This window comes from Schistosoma mansoni, chromosome 1 (assembly GCF_000237925.1).
Source record: "Schistosoma mansoni strain Puerto Rico chromosome 1, complete genome".
Taxonomy (NCBI): domain Eukaryota; kingdom Metazoa; phylum Platyhelminthes; class Trematoda; order Strigeidida; family Schistosomatidae; genus Schistosoma; species Schistosoma mansoni.
Window position 1 is genome coordinate 15,316,543 of NC_031495.1, and position 12,692 is coordinate 15,329,234.

The following is a 12,692-nucleotide window of genomic DNA, read 5'->3' on the forward strand; positions in this document are numbered from 1 at the left end:
ATAACCATTCGATTCATCAATCGTTCATATCTAGCTTTCGAAATGTACTGTCTTATAGTCAGATATTCTGATTGCTCGTAACATCTTTAATTTTGTGTCATATTGGGGCCCTACAAATACTCCAAACATTTCTGCATTACCGCGAATACTCACATATAATATTTTGGGTGTTTCTAACTGATTTATTGTCACTCCATATTCTTTTATCTGAGGAAGATTACTGCAATGATACTGCAGTCAAAACTACTGGTTGAAGAATCAATTCACGAAAGTGAATATTCAGAGTATTTTACTCGTACAGTTCGCAATCTTAAGACATAGGTTCTCACGTATATTATCGACTGAGTCAAAACATATTGCAAACCACCTACTTACCCGTAGTCTTGTAAGCTTCGGTATCCTGAGATTCAGTGATCATCTCGGTGGTTGCCGCATCGATTACAGCTGAAAATACAAAGAGAAACGTGTACCTATTCACGTCACAAAATACTGAGTATACATGATAATTAATTCTGATTACGATTAGCTGCTAGCCATAGCAGGCAACTAGATATTGGACAGTAAATGAAGTCGAGAAAATTTCGCTGTAGATGGTTGGCAAGTGGTGGAATTCTGTTTCAAACTCGGCAACAATCCCATTTCCTCGTTGATCGAACGCTGAACATTCCATCTCGTTGGGTGTTGTGATCTCACCGACTGTTAGACTCTTTAAAGTGTAAGCGGAATTCTATACCAAACAGCATATATGGAAAGGTCCTATACAAGCGACTGAGGATAAGACCGATTTCTATTGTCTCTCTAGAACAACAAATTCGAAATAGGACAAAACAGTTTCATGAACTAAAATTAAGAGCATCCAATAGATGATCACATCATACATGCATGTTGATTGTTGTGCAGGCGATATTTAACGTGGGAAACAACCAATCGGATCCTACAAAGTTCGCTTCCGGTGTGGGATTCACCCATCATCGATTTCCAAGATGCATCGATAAAATGGCGTTCAACTTACAGGATAAACGGGTTTATTCAACTGACGTTAAACACAAAATGCAATTTCAATAAGCTCGAAAAATCACATGCACTCACTTTCTATTGTCAAACCACTTGATGTACCGAAGTATATTTGATCTGAACCATTGGCAACTATTTCTGCTATGTATTCCACAACCGCATTGCGAACAGTGTCTTCCACCAATACTCACTGTTGATGTATCAGTATGAAGTACAGGATGTACATTTAGAGTGTAAGTTCGAAGAACAGAATCATTCGAAAGAAGCTTTAGTAGATATCGAGAGCATGACTCTTGTTCCTCACCCCATTTAAATGAATTGAATGTCAAAATTTGAAAAAACACAATTGGCAGGATAAGAAAAATTGGGAATAAAACGGAAATAATATTGAAGAGCACCCACCAGTGGACGTAGTTCTGTAAGGCTCCTTTGAAACATTTTTCGAGTACGTTGAGACCATCGAGTGAGTAACTCTGATGTTTGACTCAGTGTACCGGGCAGAAATGGAAGCCTGCCAGATGAAGTACAGAATCTTTGTTGACTGCGGTATATACACACCACATATCTGGGCACTCAAAGTTGCTCGGTTTAAAAGTTGTTCGAAATGAATCTAGGGGCGACCAAAACAAGATGTAGCAACTAACCGTGAAGTCATTCACTTATGGCGAGAGCTCTCTTAGTATAGATGCAGAACCCGTGATTGGGATCGATGCTATTATCGTAACCAATGTTTACAATGTTTGACGATATTTGCTAACATGTATCAGAATCAATCACAGTGACACATATCCATTCTCTCTCTGCCTCCCCTTGGGTTTTAATTTTTACAATCATTTTATACTGTTCTGTTCTACGATCTCACTCATTCTTCTCGAATCATATTATCTATACCTAACGTTCTCCACAACCACTGATATGATTATTCTCACTCCGACTTTTGTTTCAATAATTTCATTTAGCTGAGTTGATATGTTGTCTTAACTTGCACCGATATACATACATAAAAGGATCTTGATCATCAATATGTGACTAACTACTACTTTATGGTGCACAATAATTTTAACAAATTTTTCTCTTGATGAACAATGAGTGTATTTAGTGTACATGGTTTCACTATTTATTCCATAGTTCTCATTAGGTGTAAGGTAGTCTTCTTCTTTTGAAATTTAGACGTGTAGTTTGATTAAAAGTTGATATTACTTGGACTTCAGCCTCATTGAACTATTTTTTGACTTGTTTACTTGACAATTTTATCTGAGTTTTTTTGCTGCGTCCAATGATTACAGGACTGGCTGATATTCGTCGAATACAAAATTGACATAAGTAATTGATCATCTGAAGTAATTTGATAAATGACTGAGAAACTTATTCATGAAATGCTTGTCTTAATATTCCATGTGATATATCTCTGTAGTAGAATCGGGAATGAATTTTCAACTAACAATCAACTAGTGTCATCAGGGTCAACGTTTTGGATTCCTCCTGCGATTATGATGAATTCTGTAGGGACTGATTTCTGATGGTGTTGGCGCTTCTTCAATAGATCCCATGGTGTGGTTTGTGTATACAGATTAACTATATTTTGGATAATGGCTATGAATGACATTTAGAACATACATGCAGTTCCACTTACCAACAGTGACTAACAATTTCACTCCTGAATAATAATAACAAGAGAATCCAAACCCTTGTGATCTATATTAAGTCATATGTTTTGAACAAAATTTCGCTGTTGTGACTCAACATCATAGCGGATAAACCTCTGACAGTTGTAGAGGTAAACGATTTAGTTGGTCTCAGAGGGAACATCGACCTTCGTGCGGAATTCCAGGTGATAGAATACTTGTTCTAGATCCCAAAACGGGTCATTATTCTTGATATAATTATATGTATATATGATGTCGAAAGTCCACACTATCCATTTAATGTTTATTTTAAAAGGACTTTTGAGAAAGTGAAAGCGTGCCAAAAAGACTGTTATAATTTTAAGGTTAACGAATTTCACTGGTAAACAGGCTTATCTCTATTTCTTCCTCTTTAAATCATTCGTTAGCAATACAAACGTCGAAAATCTGACAGTCACGAAAGAATATGCGCTAATAAAAAAGCACTAACATTGAATTTATACTAAACAAAACTCCTTCCTAAGACAAACATTGCCACGATTAAATATACTAACTTTTAAAATAGACAAGCATTAAATAACACCTACTTTTTTGTCAGTTTCTCTTTTGCAGTTTCAATGTGCTTCACACAAATTTGTTGAAATGTAGATAATTCTAAAGCTGATGGTTTTGAGTACACTTCTTGAATATCAATTAGTCTTAAGTCACTAGGATAAAAAAACAAACAGTTTTTGTGGTTATTAGAAAATTAATTAAGGTATGAAAGCTAAATGTGTTTACTGTAAGTTTAAAAGTTAACTTACCTAAAATTGGTATGGTGATAACAACCTACTTCTAGTTTTTACCAGGAATACAAAAATGAACATTTTACTGCTAGTACGGCTCTTAATTTAGCCGGTCGGATATCAATAAAGACGAAATGTCTAAGTGATACAAATATGTAAAATTGCAGCACCTTAACACGTTACCGATTAATAGCCTGAATTTTTGGTACGATGTAGGTGAGAATCAGAAACTGAGCGACTGATCAAGGAGGTTTAGTTCATGCTTTCAAGCTTGTACACTGTTCACACAAAACCATAATGTTTTGAGACGCTGAAAATATAGTGTACTATAAACATATTTTTCACTATAAGAGCAAATATATAGGATTTAGAAGAAATTGACTTACGCAAATTTAGTGTACCATAAATCCAATAATTGATGAATACAGATGTTTGTTATAAATAAATTTCTTTGACAGTATTTATAAGCTGATAAGAACGCTGAATGCCATGGTTTCGGTACAATATCTAATTCTTTACGATATTCTGATACGCTGTGTTCCTCGGCATTGTTGTCGGAAACTATGTCCGATCCACATGAAGCTTGCTTTTTATCTGACGAATCATTGAAAACAAAGTTTACAATTGCTTTCTTAACACTAAGTAAGTAATCATTACGTATTTCATCTTCCAGCTTTTCTAGTAAGGCCATGTTAGTAGATTTCTGGAAAAAAATCGATAGAATTACTGGCAACTATTAATTTCTCCTTTTACAAATTTCTTCAACTTTAAAAACTAGCTAATTCTAATTTTTCAATGAATGTTTCATACTGACAGCAAAAATAAGGCTGAAAGGGATCAAAATTTCCAATTTAAATGGACTAAAAATGTTTGAGTTTTGCTTAGGTCAAGTCCTACAAGATAAATATTTTCAAGGAAAAGTAGGTAATGTTGATGGAGGAAGTGATTACTTATAAAGCGGTGTAAATTAATATAAACCAAATTGTGGAGCTCAATAAAATGATCGTATGAAGTGTTCAAATTAGTGTTTGTTGACCCTATATGTATTGAAACAATAATCTACATAACAATAGTGTGTAGTAATAATTCTCTTGTTAAACTAGGATTGCAAACTTTATGATAGTAAACAAAAGTAATAGGATGATGGCAGCTACGTCAAAAAAGTGTAAAAGACATACTTTGTCGGGTTTATTGGCTATAACATTCTTATTGTGATGTCAAGCAGGACGCAATTATACATTAGTCCACTTAGCTATGTCAATAGACACTGTAAACGTGATTATCACTGAGAGTTTACATACGTTTGCATTGTTCTAGGTTGCCTCACAGAAATTATGGATACAGGAGGAATAAACAAAATGGGAACAGGACAAATTGGCACACAAATGTGATGAAATCTTACACTCTTGTATAAATGCAAGTTCCAAGTAAATGCGTAAGGTAAATATGTCTGTCTGCAAATCCAGGTAAAATGTTGGGATCTACTCACGAGAAATCAGGTCAAATCCACGTTTTAAAAAGCACTATGTACAAAATCATTCAAAGTAAAAACCAAATTAGTTTCCAAAGCAGAATAATGGGGATGGTTTATTAGTGCTTTAAGAAATGTAAAATGTCATACTGCAGTTTATAAGAGGGTAAAAAGTAATTTCTCAAAGCAATGAAGGATCATCTGTCATCGTCACTCGCAATTCTCAATTAACCTTAACTGTGAACGTCCACCGTGGTTTTGAGAAACTTTAGGTAATTCAAGTATTCTCGAACGGATGTATCTCATTTGTTCTCTCATAATGTTTTACCCACTTATCTTTTCTGTTAACTTTCGATATAAACATATATATAAAACACCACTGGAGATATATTTAAGCGTGGAGTTTGAATAAAACTGTTGATAGTTCACAAATTTCTTCCCTTAGGGTTCTACTGAATTTTCACATCAGGCTAGGATTTTAGGATGTTGGGGATCACAGATTGAAATAACCCGATGTTGCAATTTAAAATCTGTCACAGCATAGACCACAAATGAGCTCTTGCTTTTTGGTTTTCGACTGATGTGAGGAAGTAGCCTCAAGACTTCAAAGAGCTTAGTCAGTTTATCATTACTTAAGTGATACTCTATCAGATCAAGTCAGGGACATGTAAGCGATTCTGGCAGCTTAATCCTAACAAGGTCAGAACAGCTCGGAAAATGAAACTGAAGACGTAAAAATTAGGAAAAATTCGTGGTGCAAGGTTTTCATTATCATGTAATGAAACCCTGGTATGTACCGCTGAAAGAAGTGGTGTTTTGCTCCCTTGGTTGACTCATTCAAGAGAAGGGTGGATGTATGAAGTAAAATGCTAGGAATGAACAACGAAAGTGCTTAAAGTGGCTAATCCGAGGATTTTAAAGGTTTAAAGCATAAGGAAACCGATACATTCTGTGGTCAGTCAGGAATAAAGCTTAAATAACTCTTTCTATTTAGCTCCAACATTCTTAAATGGTAGAGAAGCACATTGGCATATGTATATACATTTAAAAAACGAAAATGCATACATTGAAATCCGCTTTAATTGAGGACACCATACGCTGTATCCACTTCTCATCCATTGGAGCTACATCATCGGTATTAATTCCATTGTAGATGTAGTAATAATACCTCTACAATATTTAGACACGACTTAAATAAATGACTTGCCAAAATTTTCTTTTCTTTGTCAGCGATACTATTAGCTGGGCCGATGTCAGGAGTGGAAATCATCGATTTTTTACTCAAGTTCGTTTTTGGCTCACCGCATGTATCAACAGCTGCTTCTTCTCCACGACTTATTTAACTACATTAGACAAAGAAACAAAAACATACATTATCAAATCTACAAGTCCCAAACGAAAGCTTTCACCGGCCTTTCGTTTAACATTCTCTCCAGGGGACTCAAACATATTCTGTTTCCTTTTTTTTCTTTCTTCTAAAAGTTTAACAAACATTTTAGACAACTGTAAATTAAAATATATACTTTTGCTGATCTCCTCCAGAACGTCGACCTGCGGTTCTACCGCAAAACGTTTTTTGGTGTTAACTGGAAAATGTGGGATTTCACTTCTCCATGGGGGTTGGTGTCGTTCATAGTCGAAAACAGGTAGCATAAACTTAGGTTGCGTAAATTCTTTAGCATTGAGTTTAGATTTAGAGGGTTTCTGAATATGGTGATGGTTATTTAGTAAAATGCACTCGCAAACCATTTTATATTGTCTCTAGCCTATAAAATAACAACCACATTACTTGTGTTATAAAAGCAGATAAAATGCGTATTTGAACTAATGCCTTTGAGGTCACTATAGGGGATACTTACACTATGCACTAAAACACATCAACCCCTTACTCGTCACAAATGACTTTTTCACACCCATTATATTAGAAGCAGTAGACACACGGCTGAGCAATAACTTTTTACAGGATATCTGTATATACATACATCTTTACAGTGTTCTGCAACATCTCATACATCCTTGTAGAGTTATGGTCCGAAATCCACATCTCGATATCATTGAAACATTTCGAATTTTAAGTAGATTCTCTTAAATTTAGTTAATCAACCAGTCACAATAATTCTGGTGAGTTCAATAGGTAGAAAGGAAATACCATGTTTGTATTCACGTGAGTTTTACGCTGAGTCTATCATGTTATAAAGGCGGAGCTTGGTTAGTTGTACTAAAAAATTGAAAACTTAAAAAGGTTTAGGAAAAAAATTGATGTGGAGTATATGGGAGTTAGTATACTGCTTTTTAATGATTATGTGCATTCTGAAAAATCACTACATATTTCATAGGAAGGGAGAAGCTGGTGAGTGCTATAATTCATTTTGTTCTTCCTTTTATACAGTGTTTTGACTGAGAGATAGTGGTAAATATGTATAAAAGTTATTACTTAGTTTGTTCATTAATCAATTTAATGAAGCGGCCAATGTTACATTAACAACGGAAGCTTTCTTTGGCAGTTCTCATACTTTTGGTCCGTTGGTCACCCAACACATTTTGTTACGGTTCCTACGATTTTGAGGTATGTTATCGTGAATGTTTTAATATGTTTTGAGACTAGATGAGTATTCATCACACCTTGATGTTTGCTGACAACATGAATGGCAAGGTAGATGAAAAAGAGTGGAATGCAGATATGAGTTCGTTCATTCATAGTTTTTGAACACCCGTTTTTAGCCCATGTATCTTACTCCTGATTGGTCTCACGAAAATGCTATGAGCAAATATCTTTCATTTAACCCACTATATTACTTAGGCTAACCCCGTTTGTGTGGTGCTGTAATAAGAAGCAAAACGTGTTGCGTTGAATGAATTTATTTCATACACTCGTTATTCCAGATAGACATTCAGAATAGGAGAAGGGAAGGCGAAACGAAGTGGAGAGGGCAAGTAGCCAACTCACTTTAATCAAGTGTGACCCAAAAGTTATAGTCAGACCGAAATAAGTTTCAGATAAGTGATCAGTAGGATAAGCGATGCCCACGCGTGCGTCAATACACAAGTAGTCAACATTATTAAGCCAATATTTAGCAAGGTCAAAATGTGACGTGAAAAGAATGAGAGCCAAAATAACTCATATGGGCTTTACATGGTACTAAACACTACAACGTCGCGATGTGTCGGAGGTTATCATTCTTGTACGAGGCGAAAAACAATGTAAATCAACGTGCAGTTTTGCAAGCTAATCATAGTCACAGTTATCGAGAACAGACCACAAAGTGGATTCTAACATGTAAATGTAGTGCACAGAAAAGATAATTCTACGGAACTATCAACTATCTTATTCTAATTATACTTAAGCTATACACACAGAGACACTGAGTGATTGTAAAATGTGGCTATCTAACTGACAAAGACTAACATACGGAATAAAAGCGTGAAATTGATAGTCATTATTCATATGCTTCTGATACATGTTAAATACATCGAAATGAAGTGTTGTATAATTATGCTCTAATTCGCTATCAGTGCATTTATCTAAAGGTATTTCAAGACGTCCGCTTTTTATTTATACATCGGAGTTTATTAAGGCATTTTAAGTGAATAATTCAAACCATTCATTCGACATATACTTCTATTTAAGTGTTTGCAAAACCATTTTGCATTTATTTGTGTACATGACTACGGGTGAAAAATCCCTTCTATAAATATACGGTACTGAAGATACAACAGGTATTGTAAGTTGACAACACTTTACCAGAAGCGAGGAGGTTGGAAGATATTTTTCGATGGGTTATCAATATACCTAGAAGTGGTTTTTTGGAGATTTAGTATTTATCATAGTTGAAAGCGTGAGTCAATTGAAGCTAGACCACCATGGAAAACCTGGAAACACTGGACGGCCGTTTCGTCCTATTGTGGGACTCCTCAGCAGTGCGCATCCACGAACCCGCTCTCGCGAGATTCGAACCCAGGACCTACCAGTGAACAGTGGAGTTCAAAACCACGTCTGTTGTGAGATAGGAACTAAAGGAAGACAGTTGGGAATGGTTGCTCAACTTCGTGGATCAGTTGAAGTTAGACATTAACTGCTCAGTGGTCTATCGGTTAAGAGCTTCGGCTCGAGACTGCTAGGTCCTGGGTTCGAATCTCGCGAGAGCGGGTTCGTGGATGCGCACTGCTGAGGAGTCCCACAATAGGACGAAACGGCCTTCCAGTGTTTCCAGGTTTTCCATGGTGGTCTAGCTTCAATTGACTCACGCCTTCAACTATGATAAATATCTAGAAGTGACTGATCTAATCTGGTTATTGATCTCAGGAGATGTTGCGCACGCCGTTCTGAAACGTGATCTGGTGCGGATGCATGACCGAGCGCCTTCAGCTAAATAAGCCCACTAAAACTAGTGTGGTCAGCATCCAATGTCGAACACTTACAGAGCTATTGATTTTGGGAATTAATTTACAGCTACAGTACAGTTTCAACATTGATGTTCTCTTTGACCAGGACAAGATTAATGATATTATTTACTTACAGTTGTTTTCACGCTCTCATATCACTTCTTAACTCATGCTTCTTTGTTGCTCAAACTTGTGGTTCACCTGATCTTTAATGACGGCGTATGAAACACCAGTTCGTTGTTGGCTATTTGTACCTGCCTGAATCAATGAGCGCAAAAGAGTTTTCCATTCACAATAAAATATGTTTCACTTCTGCTGAAAATGCTTATATTCCTTGGCAAATAATAAGGTTTCACGCGACTCAATGTCTGTTTGTCTATAATCATACAGACGCAATTGTTCACCTATGTGTGGGTTACACTGAGCTATCCAGTGGAGTTGAACTGCGATCTTTGCCTGGTAGGGACATAATTGTTCACAGACAATTGATTGGTTTTGCATATGCTAATATTATAAGATCGATATTGCATCGTTATAGTCAAATGTGATGAACGACAGATATCAAAAGATAGTTTTTGCAATCCTTCTACGGAACATTACAATAACAGCACGTCTCAACACTTAAGTAAAACTCATGTCAACGGTAAAGAATTGCAATAAATGTTATATTTTTGATAATCATAAAAATAATCAATCTGCTGAGTGTCCAATGACACCTGTGAAGTAGCAGGCGATAATGAGTGAGACTGCTCAAACAGAAATAAATAGAAGAAATGAACACACGCTCCCATCGAACTCTAGATGCGCTTAAAAAAGTAGTTGTCCCAGTACAGCAGCTTCTTTAACAGAAAGCTTTGTAGCTAGGCAAAGTCAGGTTTTAGAAACGCTATGCGAATTGATAGTACATTTCTTAAAACTATTCGGGTATATTTTAGAATTTGTTTTTTATGCCTACTTCATTCCGAATTAGTACTAGACCTTCCTGATGAATTGCTGCTTTGACCATACCAGTCGGTATGCTACATTTACTTACAGTCCGACAACTTAGGATTTTCTGTGAACTACAGTATCATCCAATGTTTCTTTTGTCAACACTTTTGCAACATCACTTTGTCTGAACGGAAACCCTGAGAACATTTCTCTGAATTTTCCGAAAAGTGAGAATGATCAGTGCACTGAATCGCGACGAATGTAATGTGACTATTAAGTATAATGGACAGCTATTTGACGTATAACATTTTTGAAAGTGACACTCTCAAATCATATGAATTCCTTAAGAAACTGGTTTGAAAAAAAGTTTTAACCGATGAATTTTGGATAGAATAGGTGTTTTATAACATTGATTCGAGGAAGGTTTATTCTACAGAATAGTTGTTAAGAAAAAGGATGTCATAAGTCTTTGAATATTTGACAAGAATTCTTAGGACAGCCCTTCCTCCGCAAACACTCACGACATGCACAAATGGTTGTCTCACCCTCTTGAAATAAATAATGAAGTAGGCTCATCCACTGGCCTCAATATGGAAACCATCAATGAGTTCCTTTCATGATAAAGCCTCAAGTAACCAAAAAATAAATTGCAGACTAATAAAGTACCTACCGCTTTCCTAGTCTTTAAAATGACCATAAAGGTCTACAAATTTCTTCAAGAAGCCTCTCGCACAGAATATCACATTTGCAATCAAAAGGATGAGAAATCCTGTTCATTGGTTCCGTCACAACAGCTACGGCTAAATATCTTATGTCTATAGGATTCCATGCAGTTATCTGAATTCTAAATACACTACAGCAGCTAGTTCGTAAGTACTCTACTCGGCGTGTAGCTCCAACCACGATAAAGCAGACAATAACAAATCAGGTCAACAAAAATGGACGGAGTTTCGATAAGTTCAAGCAAACCATTAACAGCGACACAACAGCCTGACGCTAGAATAAACTAGTGATCAATGTACAGAGGACAATGGAAAACCGATAACCGTATGGTTCACCCAAAACAACTTGCGTGGTTTTCATTACCTCATACCCGGAAAAGAATTGCAATGATTCTCACCTTGTCAGTGACCGCAAACAACTACATGCTGAAATCATCCCAGATTGTTATATTTTACGATAGATTTAACAACGTTCTCAGAGTTTCACAGAAAGTAGTCAAAGATATATTCCTGTTCCTGATATTTATCAACAACCCTTTAGAGAAAGTTAGCTCACAGCCACTATGGAAGCCGCACAACTATCAGGAGATCCATAAAAGGCGAAGAGGATACACTTGAGCTTTCAAAGGTCAGAAAATTGGCACTAGACAACGGGTTGAAAATTAACCTGTCAAAATGTCAGGTAATAAACATTCTGCCCAATTTGACACATATATCTCATGTTTTCCTTAAATATACACTACCGCAAAACCTTCATCAACTACGAAAAGTATGACTACACTCACATCCTCTGCGAGGATAACTTTGTCCTATCTCGTTTACTATTGTCACCGATTTTCTTGTGTCCTTGCACTCTGGTCTTTTCACTCAGTCTACAATACCAACTAATTAACGCACTTATCTTCTTATTTAGACAATTACTTTCAACTGACATTCGAATTTTGGCTTTATTATCCCCTGGTCTCCAGAAACCTTGTTGCCATGAGACATGTACTCATTGGAATGACAAAACATGCCAACCAAACTTAGTAAAGTGGCTAGACTACTACTTATTGTATGTTATTGAACATCTGGAATAGAAATAAAATAACAAGAAGCGAGAGCACAGAGATCAGTCGGTTTATTTGAACTCGTAACAAAGATATTGAATATTAGACTGTGTACACATATATTTGTCCTTGTTACACATTTTTAGCAACCGATACTGCGTAAACATATGTATATATCAACTTATCACTTACACACTTTTGTCTGTTACCCCTTCTGGAGGGACATGGGCCGCCCACCAGTACTGTCCATTCAACCCTGTCCTGGGCAACCCTTCTCATTTCTTTCCAGTTGTTATTCACTCTTTTCACATCTGCTTCTGATCCCCAACATAGTGTGTTCCTCAGCCTTTTTATTCTTAGATTCCCTTCAGAATTCAAAGGTAGGGCTTGCCTCGTGATGCAGTTTGGTGATTACCGAAATGTATGTCCGATCCACCTCCATATCGTTTCCTAATCTATTCAGCTGACAGTTGGTTTATCATCTAACTGATGGTATCCGGCCAACGGATATTATGTATCTTAATTAGACAACTGTTCATAAATATTTGCACCTTCTTAAAGATGGTTGTAGTAGTTCTCCACGCTTCAGGTCCGTACAATAGGGCTGTCTTGACGTTCGCATTGAAGATTCCCACTTTGATATTGGTTGACAGTTGTTTCGAGTTCCATATGTTCTTCAATTGTAGGATTGTGGCCCTTGCTTTGCTAATCCT

At 36.4% G+C, this 12,692-nt stretch overlaps 1 protein-coding gene across 1 annotated transcript in view; it reads right to left on the reverse strand.

Moving 5' to 3' along the window:
* The window catches only part of Smp_034920 (putative dynein heavy chain), a gene marked incomplete at both ends in the record, with an annotated part of 71,644 nt that extends 67,529 nt beyond the window's left edge, over positions 1 to 4,115 (reverse strand). Inside the window, 2 exons of the mRNA XM_018793408.1 lie at positions 3,227 to 3,346; positions 3,811 to 4,115. Of these exons, the coding sequence (XP_018647924.1) occupies positions 3,227 to 3,346; positions 3,811 to 4,115 (425 nt within the window). The remainder of the gene's footprint in view (positions 1 to 3,226; positions 3,347 to 3,810) is intronic.
* Positions 4,116 to 12,692: the final 8,577 nt, after the last annotated feature.